This window comes from Branchiostoma lanceolatum, chromosome 5, assembly GCF_035083965.1.
Source record: "Branchiostoma lanceolatum isolate klBraLanc5 chromosome 5, klBraLanc5.hap2, whole genome shotgun sequence".
In the NCBI taxonomy this organism is placed as follows: domain Eukaryota; kingdom Metazoa; phylum Chordata; class Leptocardii; order Amphioxiformes; family Branchiostomatidae; genus Branchiostoma; species Branchiostoma lanceolatum.
In genome coordinates this window covers 8010365-8033682 of record NC_089726.1, presented here as the reverse complement: position 1 = coordinate 8033682, position 23318 = coordinate 8010365, and the positions used below count along the sequence as shown (strand labels likewise).

The window sequence follows — 23318 nt, the reverse complement described above, 5'->3', positions numbered from 1 at the left end:
ATATATGTCATTATCTATGTAGAGTTTTAAAATAATTTCTGACACGTAACCCTATTTGACATAGTGGCACACTCTCCTAACCCATGACCTGACAGGACGCAATCACACGTGCACAGCTGTTCGGAACTGCTCAGAACTCCAGAGGGTGAGAAAACCTTTTATGTCAAACACATGACCTTAAGAGACTAAAAAATATGTGTCGGACAATCCGTGGTTACCCCAGGTCTATGTAGAACATATATAATCAGTTACTCCAGTGGAAATAAATTGTAAAAGAGGAGGGGTGACTCAGATTCAGAATCTGATCTTCGGTGTGCTGTGGGGAGGGGGGCACGTGGGACCTCAGTGCAGTGAAACAGCGCTACATACATACATGTAGTTTTAAGACTTCCGACCTTCTCCCCCCCCCCCCTACTTTGCCCCTCGCGGGGTTATCTGGGGGTAGTTGAAGTTGAACTAGGTGACATATCATCAGTGCAAGAAATTATGTCTGACAAATTATACGGCCGGACTATTGAAATTTTCCTTATATGATACATATGCAAAGTTGTTTGGAAAAATGATGAGAAAATAAGGATATGTTTCCTATCAATAATTTGTAGTTCACATCCTTTCAATATTTATCAGTAAATAGGTAGCAGATCGTCAACTCAAGTTTTCAAAACGAAAGATCGAACCGCACCACTAAGAATCACATATAACGTTATACATACATCTTGTCAATAAATTGTAGTTCTCATCCCTTCAATGTCTTCCGGAAAACAGGTCACAGATCACCAACTAAAAACGAAAGATCAAACCTTCACCACAAGCAGAATGGCAAAGAGCATGCGCAGCAAACGGAAGAGGGCGTTCCGCGCCCTGAAGAGGGAAAAGTACGCCAAGAAAGAACTTGTGAAGCTGAAGCAGCTGCTGGGTGTGGGGGACCAGGAGATGAAGGAAGCTGGCAGCAGTCAGTCTGAGGGTACGGCAGCAGAGAAATCTACACAAGACTCCAAAAGTACTGAGGACACCAGCATGGAAGTTGTTGCAAATGAAGGTACATGTACGTGTAATATAATACATGTACGTTATGATTAGGGCAAATCACGAAGAATAATATTTAAGATAGATATTGCACATTAAACCTGAAGAATCCCATTTTCATGGGGCTCAGCAATACAAAAGAAGACAGAAAGCATGATTCTAGACGTTGTAGCAGATCTTGATCAGTCGTACGTAAGCCATGGTCATTCTTGATCTGTCCTGTTCCTTACATGTACTTGTGGGTACTGGTTTTCATTTTACACTGCCTTATTGGCTCATTATGAGATTCTATGTTGTTATCAAAATGCAGCTGTTTTTAGGATACACTTTGAATTCTGAAGAAATCAAAATTACAGTGGATCCAAATCTGTCTTGAATGTTATTTTCTGTAGATGATGTTGTGTTATTATTCCACCTTTACTACATCACAGTAAACACTTAACATTGGTTTCAGACACATGTGGCAAGATGGACATTGACAGGAAGACGTCTGGAAAGAAAAAGATTTCCATGAAGGACCTTCGTGACGAACACGGTACCTACCCCGTCTGGGTCAGCGGCAGACAGATCAAGAAGGCCAAGGCCAGAAAACAGGGCAAGAAGGCAAAGAGAGCAGGGAAGGGGAGACGTACGGCCAAGGGGAAAGGACTAGAGTGGTAGACTGGACATTACTGGCCTACATGGATCATGTTTGAATACAAAGACAATTTTCCTAATGACACTACAAATGAGATATCACTTCCAAGGCATTGATGTCATTTTCCATGTTCTTTAATTTCCTCGGGTTTCACAAGAATGTGACTGACGAGCAAGTCGTCTCCATTTTCTTTCAAGAAATGTGACACAACACACAGAGTATTCGCAATGACTCGTAATTTCATTAGCTTCAAACGAGTAGTACATTGCATGTCTAACACTTGAGCGATCATACTTTTTATAGTGCTTCAAGTATCGTTAATTTGTAATTGTATGGTTCTAAACTCAACCAAAGCCAGCATGTAGTAAGTGTACATTTAGAAGAGACTGGAAATAGATTTACTCACACAAAAGTCTAGTTCTTCTTCTCAGTAACTGTCGAAGATTGAGAAACACTTAGCCCAATTCAACTTGTGTATACATCCATTATACTTGTACAGTACTTGTGATGTGCTGTAAAAGGGGAAATATTTGCAGGGATTTAATTTGGCAACAGGGAGAAAATATCGTGTTTGCGGTGGTTTTCATTTTGCAGTTGAAACAAGGGGGTAGGTGGGCAGAAGACAGAACAAAACTTTTTGCGGTAATTTAAGTTTCTTGTGAAAAATGTGAATATAAAACCAACACAAACATTTCCCCTTTTACAGTATTTTACACATGGCATTTTGTCATTCCATCATACAACCTAGATTTCTACTCAGACACAAAACAGGGTACCTCACACATAGAAAGGCCGCCAAATGGTCAGTACAGTCTTAGGCACACTTTTAACATTGACGCCAACTCTGGACACATTTCAATATGGAATTTCCAAGCTGCAGCTTCCTTCAGGAATTATTACTATCATTTCACTGCAAAACTAGTCATCAATTGTAATGTTCCTTCTTTCTTAGCAGTTAGTTGGAAGAACATTTTAGTAACATGACATACAAAGGAGAAAATGCAACAGTTCCTTTTAGAAAGGAGAAAAACTACCTAAATCTTACAATCTTTTATCATAATTTTTTCTGTCAGACTCAATACAGCCATCATTTCGTATTCTTTAGAAAGATATTTGGCATAACACCCTGACTAGTCGGCAAAAGTTTGCCAGTTGTCCCATGTACTTTGAAAATGGGTACAAAGCAAAAATGTTCCATTTGAGAAGTCACCACCAGAAATGCAAATTATTGCTTCTTTCCCCACACAGAACAGCAATAACTGTAGGCCACACTCATATACTTTCAAAATAACCATCAATATTCAAATTCATCAAGACTTAGTCAAACTAGTACAATTTCCAGCATTTCTCTCAGCTTGAAAAAAACAATGCTGCCCTTGACTTCACAGTAAACCAGTCTAGACAACTACAGAAGACATTTCAAACATAGGGAACATTGAATATATGTTATGTACAATGCTGGATTTCCAGTGAGCATATTAATTTTGATACCACAGGAATTCAGAATGATAATTATAATTCCCTAACGATGAACATTTGGTAGTTACACAAATTATACTTCTTTCTATTACCAGTAATCACCAACTTTGAAGAAATTAATTTGGTTTTAATGCCCCACAGGCTTTCAATATTTCACGCTGAAATTGTAGCAACTACAGCATAAGTCGGCAGGAAAAATAGCACAAACTACTGAATACAGAAGTCAAAAACACTGCTCTGTTCCACTTGCCTTATCCTAAAATAGAGACCTTGTAATTTTCTACAAATATAGGTGAAGAGCCAGCATAAAAAAAAGCACCCTGCAACATATGGTTACACAGACTTACACACATTTAAGCCAGTATATGAAAGTTTACAATAATTTCAGCTGTTGGTTGGCAGGGCATTCTTTGGTAGCTTTGATGGCAGTGTTAACTTTGAAGCAACACAGCATGCAAGAGCAACTGGGATCAAGCACTAGATCACTATAGGGCAGAGCTATTTAGAACACATATCTTTGAGTTTGATACTGTAAATGCAGAAATGTTCGTGGGGATTTAAGTTTGCGGTAAGGGAGAAAATGAAGTGTTTGCTGTGGTTTTGAGGTCGCATTTGAAACAATAGTAGCGCTACAGTCACACAATGGAATGGCTTTCGCGGTGGTTTTCAGTTCTCGCGAAAAAGTTCACTGCAATAAACGCAAACATAAAACCACCACGAACATTTTTGCATTTACAGTATATAACAAGCAACATGCCAATTACACTACTGAGTAGCACCCTATTTTTAACTCAACACCTAACATGCGGCTCATGAGATTCTAAGCCCTTGCTATCAGAGCTGAAGTCATTTTGATAACACTTCCAAGGCAGAGCTTACTTGGGTATGAAATGGGCACAGACAATTCTACTGGGGGCTGGTGTAATATTGTTTGACATCTACTCATATGAAAAAACAGCTCATAATGAATGGAAAGAAAGTCTATTGTGCAAATGGTTCCACAATTTTCTTATAAACAAATAGTAGCGTATGTATATACATATATTTGATATATGCAATAAAATCTAAGTTTGAGGAAATGACTGCAAAAGGTCTACAGATAAAATTGGCAAAGTACAAATAATACCATATCACATCTTTAGAAGAGGAAGCTGTGTACACACACTCTATGCCGTAATGTTTCATAATACAAATTAACATTTGTCGCGAATTGGTTTCCCTGTATGGTGGGCTTACTTGATCAGATAAGGTAAGTCGTTGCTAGATATTTTTGTCTCTCTGCACACAAGAACAAATTTTCAAACATATGTTGTAGTGAAGTAGTCTCTATTCAAGTTTATCTGGCTGATTATTGTAACACTCTTATAAGCACCTCAAGACAAATGCTACCAGGGCTCGAAATACAACCTGTATACTATTCAGGTTAAAAAGTGGTAGAATTCCAGTTGTGCAGGAATTTCCGGTGTCTACCTGCACCAGGGTAAAAGAATGGGTCCCCGACACTTTCAATGCAATTAAAACAAGCAATGTAGGTATAATTTGACTGGCCAGTTGTACGTATGCAGAACAAAGTATTTCGAGCCCTAGTATTGTTATAGGCTATAGGCTAGTGTTAGATGAATCTGGGTTGGTAAAGGACATCATGTAAAGAATACACCTTTCTTCCAACACGGAAAATTTTTAGCCTTCCTTAGATAAAATGACTTTCTGGCACATGTGACTTGTTCTTTGAGTCCTGTGTCTACAAGGTCACATGACAAAAGTAGTGGGTCATCCTATATGAAGAAGGCTGCAGAAAATAGCTAAAAATGTCCCTTTCCCTAAAACACAGCAAACAATTTGGTGTGCTAATATGAAAAGTCTGTCTATGTTGGTAGAATTAGAAAAGTTTAGTCTTTCCACAATGCTAATGTCAGATGAGTTATGAAGGCCTGGGGCATATGTAAATTTCCTGTGGATAAATCCCCTGGTTGCTCCCAGGAGCGCTAAACTGGAATGCCGATGGAAGCCAGGACGCGTTTCTCGGAGTCGGTGAGATGCTGCAGGAAGGCAGAGTGGCAGGGCTGCTGCGCCAGCTGCTGTAGGTAGTCTGTCAGATAAGCCTGCGGAACAATGTGGAAAAATGCAGTTTTATGCGAGCGAATTCCTAGAAAAAGGTAGGTAACCCAACCCATGTTTCTTAGAGGATATGACACTACGCGTCCTGATTGGTTCAGGCGATGTGGTTCAATCAGCGGAAAGCGTCCCCTGCCCACTTCTAATCACGAGCGCTCCTTGCATGAATACTTTGCAAAGAGCTGTGGAGCTGCTTTCTGTTTCAAAACAAATAGGAGAAAAGGCTGACAGATACATGTACACATATATTACTGCAGTGGGGTTTGACTATTTGCTTGAATACAGTGGAATACATGTAAATAAGGGCGAATCTACCGAAATACAGTATGCTTTTACTTATGCTTATGCTAACATTGCAACTTGCTGTATTTTGTTGAGCCCTGGGCCCACTAACAAAATTTTCCTCACTTGATGGCGGACTGACGCCCACCGGGCCACTTGGCTAATCTGTTTAAATAAAGTGTGTCCTACATGTAACATTGATGAAGACACATAGATTTTGTGCCCCAATGTGCCAAGAACTGCACATTTGCCACTGTTAAGTTGTAGGTTCTTTAGCCATACACGAGCACACCGGTATCTTCAGGAGCACCAACTTTATTCTACCTTCTTCCAGGACTCTGGTCACCTGAGTGCCCTTTGCCCCCTGGGTTCTAACACTTCCCCTAAGGGGTCATAGTGGGTCACCACAGCCACTAGGAACCATATCTTTATTAATGACTTACCTGGAGGTCCACCTGGTTCAACTCGTCTTTGGCAGCATCCGGGTCATCCTCTTCCTCATCATCAAAGTCATCATAACCTGTAGTCGTGGAAACAGCATCAATATGACATCATCTTCGGACAGCTCCGTTTCAAGATCATCCACGGTTATCTGCCTTTGGCATAACATCAGTACTGTCTAAAGGTACTGTTGCATGGGGGCAGGGCTGTCTCCATTTTTCCGCCCCACTCATTGTTTGGGAGCCCATGTTGTTGATTTTCCTTGTTATTTCTGTCAATTTTTTACCAAGGTACATTTTTACAAGAGGGGTTGCAAGCCCTTCCCCTTTAATGTGCTTGAGGCACCTCCTCGAACACCGGACCCCCATTTTACGTCCCTTCTGAAAGACTGGTGCAGCCCCAACCAAGATGCCCTTCCCCGGATCGAACCTGGGTCTCCCGGTTACCAAGGCAACTCATTGGAACCAGGAGCTCAACTGTGAAGCTGTTACCAGTTGAGCTACAGGGACATCCCTAAGATAAACAAATGCTTACCATACATTCCTGCTCCCCCGACATCTAGCAGCTGGGACAGTGTCTGGCCCATGGCCTCCTCGTCACCCGCATCATCATCATCGTCATCATCCCACCCTTCCTCCTGGAGCAATTGGAAGGACAGGCAGATATTTCATTATCCGTCAACGTAAAGTCAGTCACAGTGGCATGTAGTGATTTGTATCTATATGCTGCTGACTATTTACTGAGTGTTTGGTGGCTAGAATGGGTAAAAATCATCAGAATACGCAATAACACTACCGGTACTACAGATTTACTACGTTGTCATCATCCCACCCTTCCTCCTGGAACAGTTGGAACGACAGGCAGAAGTCAGTAACAATGGCATGTACTGACTTATATTAATACTGCTGTCTATTTTGTGTTTAGTGGCTAGAAGGGGTTAACATCATCAGTATATGCAAAACCGGGTACCACTTCTATAGATTTACTACATTGTATGTGTTTGCATTAGATTGCTGCATTACGTAAATGAAAAAAAAGTGATGTCAACAATACATAAGTTTGATAGATCTCCTACAGCAACATACCAAGTCTACATCAGTTGACTGCTTTTAAACAACACAACAAAGAAATCTGATACCCCCTTGTGTCAAGGGCCCAAACCCTTGTCCAGATTATGTGCAGGTAGACATAAAACTAACGGTACTACAACTCCAAATTTACCTTAACTAACCTGTAGATGGTATCATGTTTCACAAGTATTAAGTACCATTTCTTAGCCTTCAGAACATCACAAACTGGCTGAACTCACATCGTCCAGGTCCTCTCCACCTGCGGAGGCCTGTCTGGACATGTTGTTCTCAATCTGACTGGACAGCTCGTTGATCAGCAGCTTGTACAACTTCACCAGGACTGGAACCATGGTCCACTGCTCCGGCTCTGAAAGGAAGGAAAATATGTGCAACTTAAAGCTCGGTCTCACCAACTCTGGTGGTACGAACACTTTGAAAGAGCCAGTGGCTGCATCAACACCATCGCCAAATTGCAGTTGCCAGGCAACAGAGGTTGCGGTAGACCGAGGAATCTTGGATGGATTGTGTCAAGAAGGACATTAAGGTGTGCGGCCACACCAGCGTGGACCTGCTGGACAGAGCCGCTTGGAAGTACAGTGTGAAGACTAGTCGACTAGTGACAGGGACCCCAGCAGTAGTATAATCAAATAATGGATACTACTACTTTAGACTTTAAGCTTGAGACTGGACTATAGTGGGGCAGTGTTCAACTTACGGGACGCTGCCTTGGATCTAGTCCTGATTCCCTCGTGGTTGAAGATCTGGTCGCCCTTGACCGTCACCTCCTGTAACTTCTTTGTTACATCGTTGTTCTTGCTGATCCCATGGCTCAGCAGTTTGGACAACGCTACAGAACTGAGACCAACAGAGAGAACATGCATGTTACTCTTAGTACAGGTCTTGGACATCTTTAATGCTGCAATCCAATGTAACTGAGGACATTTTAGAGTCTGTACGGTAAATCTACTGTATACTGGAGGAAAGGTGTCATTTGTCAAAGTCTTGATTTCATTCATTCATATAACTAAAAAGTGCTAAAGAATGTTGCTACAACTCAGTTATGAGAATTAGCTTTCAAATATTAAGTTTAAGGCTACAATTTCAAATATCATGTTAGAGGCTAAGACAGGAGACTACGGAAATGTATATCTTATCATAGTCACAACCATTGATAAGCCATGACCCCATCATAATCAGCTAGAAATCACATCTCACTCTGCCATCATGAACACAAGCACTAACGCTGGACCTACCTTACTTTCCCTTCATATGCTCCATAGAACAGGTGTTGTTTCTCACACCACTCTGAGAGGACGAACTCCAGGGCTGTGTTTCCCGTGGGGCCGGGCACGCTGCACAGGAACTCCAACAGGTCCTCTAGACGAGTGTGCATCAGGTGGGCAAACACCATCACTAAGGACTGGAGTAAGAATTACAGAATGATTCAGTTACTACTTGGAAATTTGCCTGACACACACACACACACACACACATATTCAAGCACATCAATTTGCCACACACAAATACACACATGCAAGCACATACATTCAAAAAGATACATAAAAACCCACGATACAAACATGATACAACATTATTCTTTCATCTTAAAACTTACAATTTGCAGTTTACCTACTTAAGGTCTAAGATGAAACGTTACTGTCTTTGCCTTACATTTATCATCAAGGCTCTACAAAACCTAGACTGTATTTTACAGAAGATCCTTCAAAACTTTGATAGATACTCTTATTGTAGAAAAACAAGTGGACTACCTGTATGACACTGAGTGTCTCCGCCTGCTGCAGTTTACTCAGCACTGCTCTCAGCAGCATGTCCAGACTGTCCCCTAATCTCTCCCCGGCCTTCTTAAACAGGGCCGTCAGCAGCTTCCCCACGAACGACGCGCAGAACTCGGACGTCCGCGGGTCCAGGAGGTGCAAGGCGACTTGGATGACGTAGTATATGCCATTGTTGCCAGCGTCGTCGTGCCACGCGATTATCTGTTCGCAGGCGACAGAGACATACGCCCGTATACATTCACCTCCACTCTGAAACACAATCATTATGGCAATGATTTAAAAAATGTGGAATATTGTTGAACAAGACATACAGAAACTTAATGGCCAAACTTTCCATAGACCTAAAAAAATATGTACTTGGGGAAGGCAATGGTGCATTTGTTGGTGCATATTTTGGAAGCATTTGTATTCTTATATTTGTCATTCGTAACAGTAGTTCACCCACCATCTATAGATTTGATTTGACCCATAGCTAAAGGTGACCTAAATTACATTTTTACAATACTCAGATCTTGTGTTTGATATCTAAGACAGAAAAACTTATAAACTAGTTATTCATGAAGTGTGGATGACCTTACCTGTAGTGCTGAGTTGTCGTCTGTTCTAAGTGTAGCCTGTGCACACGCAGGGAAAGCCTGGGAGATGAGAACATCAGACAGGGGGGTGGCACTGCTCCGAACAACACCACACAGGATGTCCATGGAGATCTGTAATGCAGAAAACAAAACTGAATATAACATACAAACCTCTAGGTTGCATTTGGACACAGTCCTACTTTTTATGTGCCTATGACAAGTAAATCTGTGTTTATCTTGGTTATACCATACCGACTTGGCAGGCATGCAGTAGCAGTTGGTTCTGTAACTACTATAATGTAGAAGGGCTAGTGATTCCTATGCCTAAGTTCTTCTAAGACTAAGAACTGTTTAAAGATGCCAGTTGAAGAAGCTCGTACATGGTAACATGTTTCTTACTTCCTCCTCACTACAGAGATTACAAAGAACATTGTTCAAACAGCTGTGAAGAAGAATGAACTTGAAAACATTTTGCTTGTGAGTGTACTTACAGAACAGAGCCCGTGTGGTACTTTGTCTGCCGGGGCCTGCATGATGCTGATGAGGGTGGGGAGTAACCTCTGCTGAAGAGGCTGGAAAACAAACAAATAAACAATTTAGGACTGTTCCATTTCAGGAGTTTTTTTTTTTTCAAAACGAAAGAATGTGTGTGTCAAGGACTATTGTATGAATACCACAATGTAGAGGAGCAAAGTTGGGGTTGAATACAAAAGCTTGAAGTGCTTTCCAGAAACTAACCTGCTGACACGTTGGAATACTTGCTAACTCTTTGAAGATGTCTTCTGTCAGGGAAGCTATAAGGGGATCTGTAATATGATGTAACATATTCTGTTACCACAGTTGTGACTATGAAACAAGGCTTCACATGATTCTGTCAATTTAATAGTTCTCGTCCATTATCAACTTTAGGCATTTTCAGCTCTAGTTTCCAATCCGCAAATGTATTCATAAACTTTGTTGCTAGAAGACAGTGCATTCCTTAAGTTTGCAAAAAAAATCAATAGCTGTTTTTTATATCTATAAACGAACGGACACATTTGAATCAGCAAACTACATTCAACAAAGAAGAGAATTTACGAACATTATCACAGAAAAAAAGCTGATAAGGTTCTGTTACAGCCACTGGTTCCAGACTTACCGTGGTTATACTTGAGGAACACGGCTATGGACAGGGGGATGATCTTGGACTCGTACGAGGCAGTAAAACTATGGTCGATGGTTAAGACTATCCTGAGCGTTTCTAACACCAGGGCTAGGACCTGGGGGTGAAGAGATTAACACAAAATTTAACTTCAGTGTAACAATTTATTGCATCAATTCTTTGTATGGTCTAGGAAGAATGGAAGTATCATGCAGGGGTGGGTGTAATTGTTGCAGCGTCTTTCTTCTGTCAATATTTTTGTGATGAATTTTTTTGGAATCAGTTTCTTTTTTGCTTTTCACCATACCTTTGCCTGAGCCCTAATTCTTCCAAGTGCAACTATCATCATGTAATCTTTGCATTAGCCTGTACTTCATTCAAAATGAAGGGTAGGGTCACTGAACTGAATGATATACAAATGCATTTCAAATCACCTGGTCATTCAGATGCCAAGTTCATATCAGGAAAATGCCAACTTTCAAAAGAATTTCACTGGAAAAAAGTCAAGAGATACAGCTACAGCTACTAAGAAGTACATGTATGCTCCATTGACAGATTACTTTTAAATTTTTTTAGCAGAACTAAATATCACTTTTAAATTCTTTTAGCAGAACTAAATATCACGAAATCGCAGGGATGTAAACTGTTGACTGGTATGAGAAGCTGTTACCTCTGATGCGTACTGTGTTGCTATACTGATGAGCCCTTCTGTGACGTGGGGGAGATACGGCACCAGCAGCTGGGTGTTTCCTGACTGCTTCAAGTGGTCACAATACCTGGACATTAACAATGGGACATCAAAGGTATAAAAGATGGGAGCAACAGTAGGAAAAACAGGTATTACATGCACATCACAAGTGTTCACTTGTTGATATTCTTAAACCTCTCACACTCCAAGGAATCTATCTCTAGGACCAAACTTGTAGCAGTTAGCTAAGTCAGGAAATATGTCTCGACAGATTGTATGTGAGGGGGTGGGGTGGAGAAGGATGGTGCTGGAAGTACTATGCTACCATAGTCCCAGACCCTCTAATGCAAGGATGGGAGTAGGTTAAAAAGATCGTAAGGTAAGGTAATGTAAGAGGGTGGTGAAAATCTCGCCAAAATACTATGCATAACAAAAACTTTTGACTTAATAGAAGTCAGTAAAACTTTGAGAGAAAACATGGACCTAATACAAGCTTCTTATGATACTTAACGAACAATACTTAACTATAACGAAGTATCTCACCCAAAGATTGCTCGTACAGCTGATATTCTGACTGACGGTGACTGGTTAGGCTGTAGCCCATTCACTGTAGCTTCTAAAAACCTTTGTACTAGTTCAGGAGACATTGCTAAGGTGAACCTGCTGGCAGCCCACAGAGCTCTCCCCAACAGGAATGGAGAAACTACAGAAAAACAGGACGTTGTCAGGTAAGAAAATGGTCTGGTTATAACTTCTATATCACTTTACAATATGAAATCAAAACACAATGACTCTATCATGTCTTAAAACATTATCTGGTTCACAACCCAAGAAACAAAGTCTGGTAAAAACATGTTCCCCTTGCCATGCCAGAAATATTACTGTCTACTGATCTCAAAACAGAAAGAAATGCCACAGAGCAGGAGAGCAAGGAGCTGCATCAAGTGTGCTACTTTAAATTGTAAATATTGGTTGGTGCTCTTCGAAGTGAGCTCTCACAGCGAACTCTTCACACCATGAACATGTGTACTGACTTGTATGCGTTACTATGGTTGTTTCAACCTTGATCTTAAGTTAAAATACTACAAAGGCCCCCTTATCTGTATCTGTATCTGTATAGCCGGTATAACCGCCTTTCGGCGTAACACACCCATAACCTTCCTACTGTGAAATTATGTCCTCACAAACTAAAATAAATTAACTGTACCATAAATCTTGTGATATATTTAACAATTTTCAACAGAAACTGGTGTACCTGGCATGTTCAGATCAGCCAACACTACAGACGTCAGGAAGCCGTTCAGGTCAAACTGGATCTTCCCACTGTTACACATGTCGATGATGAGACTCTTGATGGAGCCCAAAGCCAGCATACAGGACTCGTGTAGTTTCCACCTGGACAGGGTACACAGAAACACACGTGTGAGGAAACTGCTTTTCAAGTAAGCATCCCATATGAAACCAATAGCTAGGTAAAAAGAGCATGTATGTATCTAATAGAGAAGGTTGATCGATATCAATGGAAACCTCAAATTCATTCAAAAGTTACAAAAGTGCAACTAGGGAATTATATGTTTTTCGAGGATCTGTCATTAGGTACTGCTTGCCACATAAGCATGTTTTATTAGTATCTACAGAGCCAAAAGAACTTTTCAAGGTAAATGCATGAATATCGTAACATCAACTGTTTTTTTTTATGATCTAGAAATTGTGAGAAGTAGAACATTATTCCAATGTCAATGCTAATGATCTGGATAATAATGTGAGCTGCTAATATTCCTCCCTTGTTTATATACATGCAGTGACGTTATGATTTGGTATGCCATGAATATTGTGAGAAGTTAGCCATTATTCTAATGATATCCTAGAGATCTGCATACCAGTGAGGGCTGCCAGCGTTCTTCGCCTGTTCAGCCTCCTGCAGATGCTGCGTGACAGCTGCTGTGATCCCAGCCGCACTCTCCGTCTGGAACTCAGATGACACAGCCTGGAACAGAACATTATAGTACATACAATCACTGCCTAGAACTCTGATTAGTTTGTACATGTATTCAAGTTAAAGTCTTTACAAGCCATGTGGTGTATAGGGTACAAGCTATCTTTTTTTCCTTTTCCCTTGAGCCACACAGTTATGCAAGCACAGATGTAACTACAGCTGCGGGCTATCGGTACTAGTAGTACATTTTGTACTGTGTCAATTTCCTTACTCATATTTGCTGAGTGACAAACCAGAAAAGCAACATTTATCATTTTTCAAACACTGCAGCATGGAAAGTGAGCTCTCTATCCACTTGACTATTGCTGCAGTGACTGTTTGTGTACCACTGTAAAATGCCAACATTTTTTTATCCCCAACATGATAAAATAACACAATCTTACCAGCAGCAGATCTTGTGCAGAGATCCTGACAGAGTAAGAGAAAGTGTCATCATCTTCATCCTCTACAAACTGGTCTGGGTTCTCTGTCCACACTTTGATCTGTAGGGGGAAACTTTCTTGATCAATGTGTAATAACCCTTGGTCCTTTCTACCAGTAGCATGCTGTATTGTAATGGGTACAAGTAAGTTATGGTACTTTTTCAGGTCACCTGTTGGAACACATTTTCTTCTGTTGTCCTTTATTTTCCCCTTTTTTATATCAAGTTGAACACATTTTGTCTTCATACATATCAAACATCATGTACAGTGAGAAATAGCACCCATCTAGCTTTTTTCATTCTAGATAAAGGTTCACAAAGATAAGCATACAAACAGATGAAAACCATTTTACAGATTTGATGCAATCACAAAATTGAAAGAAAATCCAAGGCAACCATCCCTACCTGTTCCTCGGTAATTTGCATGTAAGGTATGATGTAATAGATGAGCTCTCTCATGCTCTTCTTCACAGTGCTGCGGAACTTGGGGGTCTCAATCAGGCCGTGGATGAAGTCAAAGATACTGAAGATCAGGTTCTCAAAACCCAGTACTTCACCTGAGGATGGTAAAGACAGATGACTTACATCAACATTCTATCTACTAAGGAGTCCATCCATTCACTAAATGTGCATTGAGGCAGCAAGGGGAGGGTTAAAATATAGATTCAGAGTATTGGACCACTTTTTATTTTTTGGCTCTTTGCGCCTCGGAAGACGGTCGACAGCTTCTGCCAGTCTCTGGGCTTCAGTCAGTTACTCTGTGTAGTCCTGGCTTGGTAGTGCCTCGCATGGCTCATGAGGCTTATTTTTGCACTGCAAGCTTTTTATAAGCAAATAACAAAACCCAAGATAACTTTAAATGTAGAACACTAGAAAAAGAATTACTAATAATTTCAGATCAAGAAGGATGACTCTGCTCTCATGGTGTACGTTTTTCAAACTTGATTTTTCTAGAAAACCCAGAGAACAGTTGAAAAGAGCTTTGGGAACGAGACAATAGTACTTCTCACCATCAGAGTCTACAGGATCATCAGCGTCCTCTGCATTGTTCACCTCGGTGCTCACATAAGTAGGACTGGTTAAGGAATGGTTCTTTCCGGTGGCTTTTTATAATGATGTTAACAAGTTGTAATGATGTTTATTCATCTATTTTACTTTATTCACATTTATTTATCTAAGATAGAGCAAAAAGCAAAATGCTTATAAGAAATCCTCTCCTCGAAAACAAATGTCATGTCTAAATGTACATGCCTATGAATGTGACATCAACAAACAGAAGGATATAAAGAGGCGCTCTGAGTGAAGATGGTCCACACAGCTGGCAGGATCTGTGCCATCCAACCCAACATCTGCTTGGGGAAGTTCTTTACCAGTGCAGTCAGAGCCTGGAGAAAATTGAATTGCAATTAACAATTTTTTGGGGAAATGTACAGTTTATGCCATGATATTCATGTATGATTATTACAAATATCTATGCTTTGTAATTCAAAGCAATATCATAACATCTTTCATAGTTGAATAAAAGAAAAATTATCATTTCTTCAAAGAAAAAAGACGAATATGGATTTGTAAAAGAATCCAATTATTATACTGATTCTTGGTTACCTTGAGTACTTCCATTCTCAGCCCACTGTCAGAAGTAGGGCCGTCCGGTACACTGAGTGCCTGACCCAAGGCCTCCACAAACTGGTTCAGCACAGGGAACAGCAGTGTCTTGGCTGCTCCCTAGAATAACATACAACAAACATTGTATTTCATGAGTGACATCTTTTCTCCATTTGTTTTGCTCAAATACAAATTATGTAAGCATCTGAAAGCAGCTGGCCTGTGTCCTTTTCATTTGTACATCTTAGCCTTTTTTTACATGACTTTGTCATTAAGCTATTGGGCTACTGTAGTGTAAATTGTCAAATGTTAGCAGTGTTTTATTTTCGCTTTACCTCTTACTGCCAAATCATAACACAGCAAATGTGTGTTTTGTAATTCTCCTTTACTACAGAAATGTTTCAACTGCTAACGTTAGGCACTGCAAAAACATCCATTTCCCTCCTACCACAAAATAAAACCACCGCAAAAGTAAACATATTTACAGTATCATGATTGCATGATCCATTGAACACTATTTCAACAACAAGCCACAACATCAATTGATATAGTATAAGTATAAAGTAAAGCCCAAACCTTGTTGATCTCGTTGATGGTATAGATAAGGTTGGCACACGTAGTGAAGATCTCCACTGCACGCCCTCGAGTACGGATACTGTACACCTGTGCACACATAATCATATATTCAGAAAATCACCACTCAAGTATAATATGATATTGGCTTTCTAAAATTAAAAGTGTAACAGAGTGGACTTCTCATCATCTCATAGGGACAAGCTTCCGTACATTGTGGCAGGAGACATCAGAGACAGTGGCCACTACCATCTTCTTTCTCTATACAATCATAGTAACTACTGTACATGGGGGTTGAAAGGTCTCTAAGTTGGCAGCTGTGAACCATTAATTGGCCACTGAATAAGTGTACTATATAGAGATTTATAGCTTATCTAAGTCATTGATGGTCATGTCCAACTTTCAGTGGCTATTGCAGAGCATGTTATAGAAACAGTAAGGAAGCACACCTCGGCTTGTGTGAAGATCTTGTACATCTCAGGTAGGATGACAGGTGCCACCTGAGGCATCTGCGCATCTGTCACCTCACGGGTGAACTCTAGGGGTAGAGAAACAGACAAATTTTAAATGGAAAATATGTATCACAAACGAGCTAATCCGGCTAACTCACCAAACAAATGGTTCTCCCAAAGTTGTACTTGTAGTTAATCTACCCTTAATTTTCCTACAACTTAAATTAACTAGGCATAAATCATCTAAGCCACTAGTACGATTTTGCCAATGGACTTCCCTTGAAAGTCAGATTTTCACATTTATGGCAAGGAAGAAGCAAAAAGGGATTGAAAACACCTTAAAAGAAACCAGTAAAAGAACCACTCTCATTATGTATCAATGGCCCGTCATGCCCACTTGTTGGGACTCTCATGGCACCCTTGATAGCATTGGCATCTGGTCAAACATGACTCAAGTACTCTATTACAGTCAACTTTATCAAAAGGAGGGACTGATGACACATCTTGTTACACTGGGAGAAGTATACTGTCTTTTAAAACATTAACTATCCATACCCACCTGTCAGAACTCTCATGGCACCGTGCACAGCATTGAAATCCCCGCTGGTCAGGGCCTGCATCAGCTGCAGAAACAGGTCCGGCCAGGCCTCGGGCCAGTCCCAGTGAGCGATGGCCGAGATGGCGTAGGCGACGCTGGACCGAACCTTACTGATGGACTCCTTCAGGCCGATGGGCAGAAGCTGTCTGATGTGGTGCTTAGCCTGGAGTGAATAGAAACATTTACAATGACAATAATCTGAGTTTCTGCCCAAAAGGGCTAAATGCAATATGTTAGATAACTAAAAGCAATAGCATGTACTACATCTGTATTACACTGCATCTAAATCGGTGCAGTTTATATCTTTCTTATCCTTAACAACAACACTGCTAGAACATGGGGTAGAACATTGACTGGCAGGCAGCAGGTAGAAGGTTTGAGACATTACAAAAGCGTACCTGCTCAGTAGTCTCAGGTGGGCGGAACTTCTCCGACTGTGCTGACCAGTGAGTCTCCACATACTGCTTCAGGACCACAGATGCCAGCTGGGGGAAAAAGTCACAAGCATTTCTTTAAATGCATACAAATCTTTGAAAGCATAATTTCATTCATTACTGCATATGCAATACAACACTAAGGTACAATGTATTTGTTTATGATAATGAAACAAGGCATTGTCACTGTAATACTTGCTATTATGTAGCCTGTATAACGCAAACTCCAGCTGTCCGGGGTTTCTCTCCCCTCCCCTTGGGTTGCGAGGTGGTTACAGGGCCGCGAGCGGTCACAAGAGGCTTGATTGAATTCAGGCTAGCTATTATGTACATGCATGTGAAGCTTCTAACAGAGTCAGCATTACATTTGAAGATTAAACATCCCAACAGATACATTGAAAAGGTGACAATGGTTGATTACGCATGTGAGTTGTTCTTCCCTCCCCATCATAACTCACCTGCCGTATGGCTAACGCTCCTTGTGGATCAACCGTAAACTCTGCCAGGTGCACACCGAATTCTGCAACATAAAAACCACAGTTCTCATTCATGGCAAGAAATCAACAACATTTCCTTTCTTAAGCAAAAGCATTTAAGATACCTTACAGATGAGATGTATTAATTCAATCAATCAAAAAGGGTCATGAACGATGTGACAAACTGTAATTATGTTACATTTGCATAGTATTTGTACAATAGCACTAGTGGTGACTGCAATGAGTTTCAAAATTATACACCATCTTTGATCTCTCTCTCTCTCCCTCAAATAGCTCGACTTTTGAAACCAATGAAAGACTCAAGTAGTGCGAAACATCAACAACAAACATTTACAGCACGATAAATGATGATTTCTGTAACATAATTTGTGGATGCAGGTGGCTTTGTCACCTACTACTGTTCTTTGCATCTTCCATTGGGCACATTATCGACATACCACACTGAACAGTCTAGAAGACAGGCCTCATTGCTGCCTTGTGTACACACCGGCAATTCTTATCAAGCCCGATAGAAGCGCTCAAAATCAATTCCGTGATGTCATGCTTCCGCACTCGCTCCGCGCGCCAAATGTCTGGACGCCCCCCTCCCTCATCTTTCCGAAAGGTGTCCCCTTTTCATTCGCGCTGCGCAGCACGCAGCAAGTCATGTAGACGTGAACGCACCTTCTGTCACTTCCAGAACCTTGATCTGCTCCTCCCCAGCGATTCTGACCTCGTGTTGCGGGGACAGGATAGCTGTGAGACTCTCCAAGAGCGCCTCTTTCAGGGAGCGGCTCACGTCTGCTCCCTGCGCCGCCATCTTGGCCGTGGATTCCGGAGTGAGCATGCGTCAGAAAGACGCGCGAAACTCAAATCACGTGATTGTCCCACATTTAAAGGCATGACACTGTTGAAGTAACTTGTAAGTTGTAACTGCAGCAAAGTTTTATTTGTCAGTCTTGGCGCACTTAGTAGGCATGAATACATTGCAATGCCTTAAAAAGGCTCAGGTGGACCAGTTTTTGGAACCTAAAAATCAATTTCCTATCAAATGAATGCATTCTTGGAGGATGAAGAGGCAGCGACGGACTTCCGGATCGATCCCTCGAAATGTTCTCCGTACTTTATCCAGTCGTAGAGCTAAATTTGTCTGTAGATATTGTTTAATCGGATGCCTAATCTTCATCAACGTACAATACTTTTACTTTCTGGCGCTAACTGGCATCCGTACTCCCGTCTTGAATGAAACTATCGGCTGATCACAATGATTTTGCAAGGTGATTTTGAATTCAGAATCAAGAAAATTGTGCTAGCCATAATTTTCTATAACGTTACATCCATTGATTCACAGAATTTCAAACTTTGTGCATCGCGTCACCTGAGAGAAAAACACAGAGAAATCAGAGTGTCATACAAATTGATTTACTTTGATCACATTGGTTATTTACATGTCCTGTGATTCCAGTGAAAGCAACATAAGATAAAACAAAACACAACAACGTAAAAATGCCATGGTTGATAGTTGAAGTTGTTCACATACATGTACGTCTACAAAAAGTGTGGCTGTCGCTCGATCAAATGGCTTTTACAACGAATTGGATGGCTTCTTGCAACAAAACCTTCTGATTAAACGCTGCATCCGATGCACCAGTACTACGTATATACATCACTGAGCTATATATAGGCAATAACCATGCCGGATTATTCATCTACGATATATACAATAAAATACAACGTTGATGTACAGTACAAAACAATGTATGGAGGCAATACAATGTCTTTAGAAAAGTTCTCGAGGTTTTCATGATGTTTTCGTCGTTAACCTTTAGCCGGTTGGCAACCAGTTCTCTATTGGTTACGGGGTTAACGTTAGTCATCAGGGATAAGGTTAAGGCACTATTCTTCTAGCTCGTAAGCAGGGTGAAGGTTCAGACGCGATCCTTCTAAAAGTCGGAGGGCCTGAGTCTCATCTCCGCTCTTGCCAGGGGGGCGTTGTCTCCTGAGAAGCTGTACCAGTTGATGGACTGGGAGGGGCCTCCGTGGTACGCACCGTTCAGATCACTGGTGTGGCAGTCTTTGAACCACCAGGCACCCTGAAACACGCAAACGAGAAAAACTGGTCATTAATCATAACCACTTTACAAAGCCTGATGATATAACGTAAACTTGTATGCACATATACATAAGATATCATCGCGATAAACACTGTACAGTGTCTGCAGACTGAATGAGGACGTTTTAAGTAAGAAAGACATATATGTATGTGTTTTACGAAGGCTGAATGCTTGACTTGATGAGCTACAGATTAACGTAATACAAGGATGTAGCATATTTTCTTCATTTTGGATGTAAAACTTTCTTCTGAAGACTCATAAAGAAAATGCTAAAATTCTACATTGTGTAGTCACCTTAACATCCTCTGCACAGTTAGACGCGGATCCGTCGTTGTCCCTGTCCGGGGTGCTGAACGGCATGTCCCTGTGGTACTCCAGGGAATCTCCCGCCGACCCCTCCAGGTACAGGCCCAGGCGTAACGTGTAGTTCGTGTCCTCGCCGTCGACTTTGAACCCCCTGAAATAGTGCGACGGAATAACCTTTAAGCTAACAATAGTTAACACTGATGAAAAGAAGTATAATTATGTAATGAAAACCATAGCTACCACGCTAATATGAGTGGCAAATGCACAAAGTATTTGAGACATGGTTTGTGTACGTAAGCTTTGCTGCTTTTAAAGTCACTGCAATGGGGCCTAGATACTACAGTTCAATGTATCTACTCCATACACAGTTTATAATAGGAGAAGTAAATCAAATATCGTTGTTATCATACCTACGTAACAACCCTTCTTGATGTAGACTAACTACGATGATGACATTATAGTAATGACATTAGACTAACTACGATGGCTTTAGAATATTTGCCAGGGCAGCTTAATGGCCACCAAATGGTTTTATTTGCCCGCGCAGTTATATTAACCTTATCTCTCTCTCCTGGTCGAATTCTACTATCCGTACCCCGTAGGAAGGCCTGGTGGAGACTATACAGAGGCCATGTAAACATGTTATCCACAAACAGAGTCATGCCCACCTGTATCGAGCGAATTTCTCGGTGCCCCCCGAGTCCGCCACTGTTACATGGAGGTCCGTGGGTTTCGCCTTGGTCAGACGGTGAATGTGTTCCAGGCCGATCCAGAACTCCCGCGGGTCTCCGAACCCTCTCCTGTAGGCATCCCAGTCACGGGAAAACTCCATGTGCCCATCCTGTGCGAACGTAAAAAAAAATAACAAAATAAACAAACCCAGGCGTGATGAATGTCTTTCCTTTGAAGAGTTGCTTTTCAACTTCTGCTCAATGAAAATAGATTGATGCAGGCCTAATCATTGACATTGTTTGAATCATTATCTCTAAGACTAAGGAACAGCTGCAAATATCGTTAGAGTAACTATATGGTAATGAGGAGTATGTTAGCAGCCGATGCACAAACTACTTATAATTAGGACAAAGACTACGTATAGATGATATAAGGGACCTATGTGAAATAATGCTCCACAATTCGTGCATTTTCCCTTCTGTCGCAGTGCAATTTTGCGTGTTTTTTGTGCCAACATGTTTGTCAACTTACTGGTTTTTCTTCTTTTTCTTCCAATACTATTCTTTCCCATTTTCACCCCCTAATCCAGTATTGGTCTTGTACAGTCTCAAGATAGTCTTAAAATTTCCACCTGTCTCTTCTGGATGACTGTCCACCCTCCACCGTCTCTTTCCATGTCACAGTAGACCTCTATCTGTCCGCGACCGTCCGGGTCTATTGTGTAGACACCGTTCGCACGCACACCGCTCTTGTACAACACGTCACAGCCTCCAGCAACACTTAACAAATCTGTAACGTTACGAAAGTAAGAAGATATCGTAAGTAAAGATGTAGCCTTTGGAAACGTACTCTATTAATCGCACTCATCTGTATGAGATCATTTTGGCCCAAACTTTGTCTTATCTAGTTAAGTAAACTATTCGATAAGCGTTTGGCACAAAATGAGCAAACATTCTGACACGTTTATGCTACAACTGTTTCGTATGTAACGCCTGACGGAGTTCCTTTACGATTTGAGGGGTTTCTGATATTCATATCTCTCCACACCACAAGAAAAGGAAAGGCGAATAATTTTTCAGTCGCCTTTGAGTTGGATTTAATACGACCCCATTTGATGTTCTTTAATCATTTAGGAATGCTAATCACTGTCCCTTCTTTTGCCCTGGATACAAAATAGCTCACCCAGACTCCCACCCTCCCGAAACGAGGAAGTAAAACCATGGCCTTGCACGCAGGTTTGTGAAACCTGATCCCCGATCCCCATGATGGTTACCTGTTCCGTCCTGTGTGCACACCCCCTGTGTGGGCTGGGGTGTAACAGGTGTGGTGACGTTGTCCTTATAACACTGACAGACACACGCCGGGCACGCCGGACAGGAACACACATTCTGCGGACACGGTGCTGCACTGTACACTATTTTTTGACACGTTGAACCAACCTGTAGAAAATGCGATTTATATATATATATAGAAATCATTAATCCGCGAAAGATGCCAACGTATCAAGTGTGTAACAAGCTGCACAATGTTGCAATTGGGTCTAAGTAAATATTGAACAAAATCACTTAACCATGGATGGGAAGAATTCAAACGTACCAGTTAGTGTGGCCCATGCCTGAGCTCATTAATCTCTAAGCAGATCCAACGGTTGCGAAGACCGTATCCAACTGGCATTGCAACCGGGATCTGCTTGGAGATTATGAGCTCATGGCAACAGCGACACTGACCTGACTTGGATACTTAGATATGACAAAGTATTAAGCATTCAACTATGGACAATACAAAGAGGGAATAAAGCGGAAGTTCTCAAACAAAATATTATGTAATCATCCTGACGATATGACGATATGTTTAGGCGTATTAGCTGGTCAATCAGATTTATGACATATCAGATTTGTCACATACAAGTGTCCCAGCCGCACCAACTAACAGGTGTTCCGCTTACCTGTGCAGGCTTCAAGGAGGACCCCGTGACGTCCTGACTATGACCTGTCTGCGTTAAAAACGTCATGAAAGTTCCCGCGAATATCACCCAGGAGCAGCCCATCCTGACATTTCATAAGAACTCCTTGAATCGCTGTCCTTCACTTGAAGTTTGTTCCGTCTTTCCTTGACCAGGTTGACCAGGTTTGCCAATGTAACACTATCCGGGTGATTTCCCATACGCCAATGCGATGAGCCTTTGTTTACAGTCATGGTTGTAACTCAATGCAAGGAGGTTTTATATAGACTACTTGCTCAATGTCACGGCTTGTTCGGTGGGAAAATGTCAACTGTTTGTGCACTGCCATTATGAAACAAAGGATGTCCCTCTGGCTCAACTGGTAGAGGCCTCAAAGTTGAGCTTCTGGTTCCCATCAGTTTATTACTGGGAAACCCCGGTTCAATGCGAGGAAGGGCATCTCGGTTGGGGCTGCACAA

At 41.3% G+C, this 23318-nt stretch overlaps 3 protein-coding genes across 4 annotated transcripts; 1 reads left to right on the top strand and 2 right to left on the bottom strand.

Annotated features, from left to right (window-relative positions):
- The first annotated feature begins 30 nt into the window (after positions 1–30).
- On the top strand, positions 31–2075 carry LOC136434784 (protein LLP homolog). Its single transcript, XM_066427830.1, has 3 exons — positions 31–145; positions 766–1039; positions 1481–2075. The coding sequence occupies exons 2-3, from the start codon at positions 817–819 to the stop codon at positions 1684–1686; spliced, it is 429 nt and encodes a 142-aa protein (XP_066283927.1). The 5' UTR covers positions 31–145; positions 766–816; the 3' UTR covers positions 1687–2075.
- LOC136434781 (importin-9-like) lies at positions 1782–18643 on the bottom strand. Of its 2 annotated transcripts, XM_066427825.1 has the most exons (26): positions 18490–18643; positions 17788–17849; positions 17294–17380; positions 16857–17058; positions 16295–16383; positions 15849–15935; positions 15273–15392; positions 14952–15052; positions 14678–14736; positions 14073–14224; positions 13630–13728; positions 13131–13237; positions 12506–12645; positions 11794–11953; positions 11233–11338; positions 10560–10680; positions 10160–10227; positions 9913–9993; positions 9425–9553; positions 8820–9095; positions 8304–8470; positions 7766–7905; positions 7290–7417; positions 6515–6617; positions 5983–6059; positions 1782–5244 (listed from the first exon to the last, which is right to left on the bottom strand). In XM_066427825.1, the coding sequence occupies exons 1-26, from the start codon at positions 18623–18625 to the stop codon at positions 5128–5130; spliced, it is 3114 nt and encodes a 1037-aa protein (XP_066283922.1). In that variant the 5' UTR covers positions 18626–18643; the 3' UTR covers positions 1782–5127. The 2 variants fall into 2 exon arrangements, with proteins under 2 accessions (XP_066283922.1, XP_066283924.1); XM_066427827.1 differs by lacking the exons at positions 1782–5244; positions 5983–6059; positions 6515–6617 and adding an exon at positions 6766–6819.
- A 568-nt stretch (positions 18644–19211) lies between these two features.
- Positions 19212–23016, bottom strand: LOC136434250 (ficolin-1-like). Its single transcript, XM_066426981.1, has 6 exons — positions 22843–23016; positions 22171–22336; positions 21529–21686; positions 20894–21066; positions 20214–20376; positions 19212–19898 (listed from the first exon to the last, which is right to left on the bottom strand). The coding sequence occupies exons 1-6, from the start codon at positions 22942–22944 to the stop codon at positions 19749–19751; spliced, it is 912 nt and encodes a 303-aa protein (XP_066283078.1). The 5' UTR covers positions 22945–23016; the 3' UTR covers positions 19212–19748.
- Between the last annotated feature and the right edge of the window lie 302 nt (positions 23017–23318).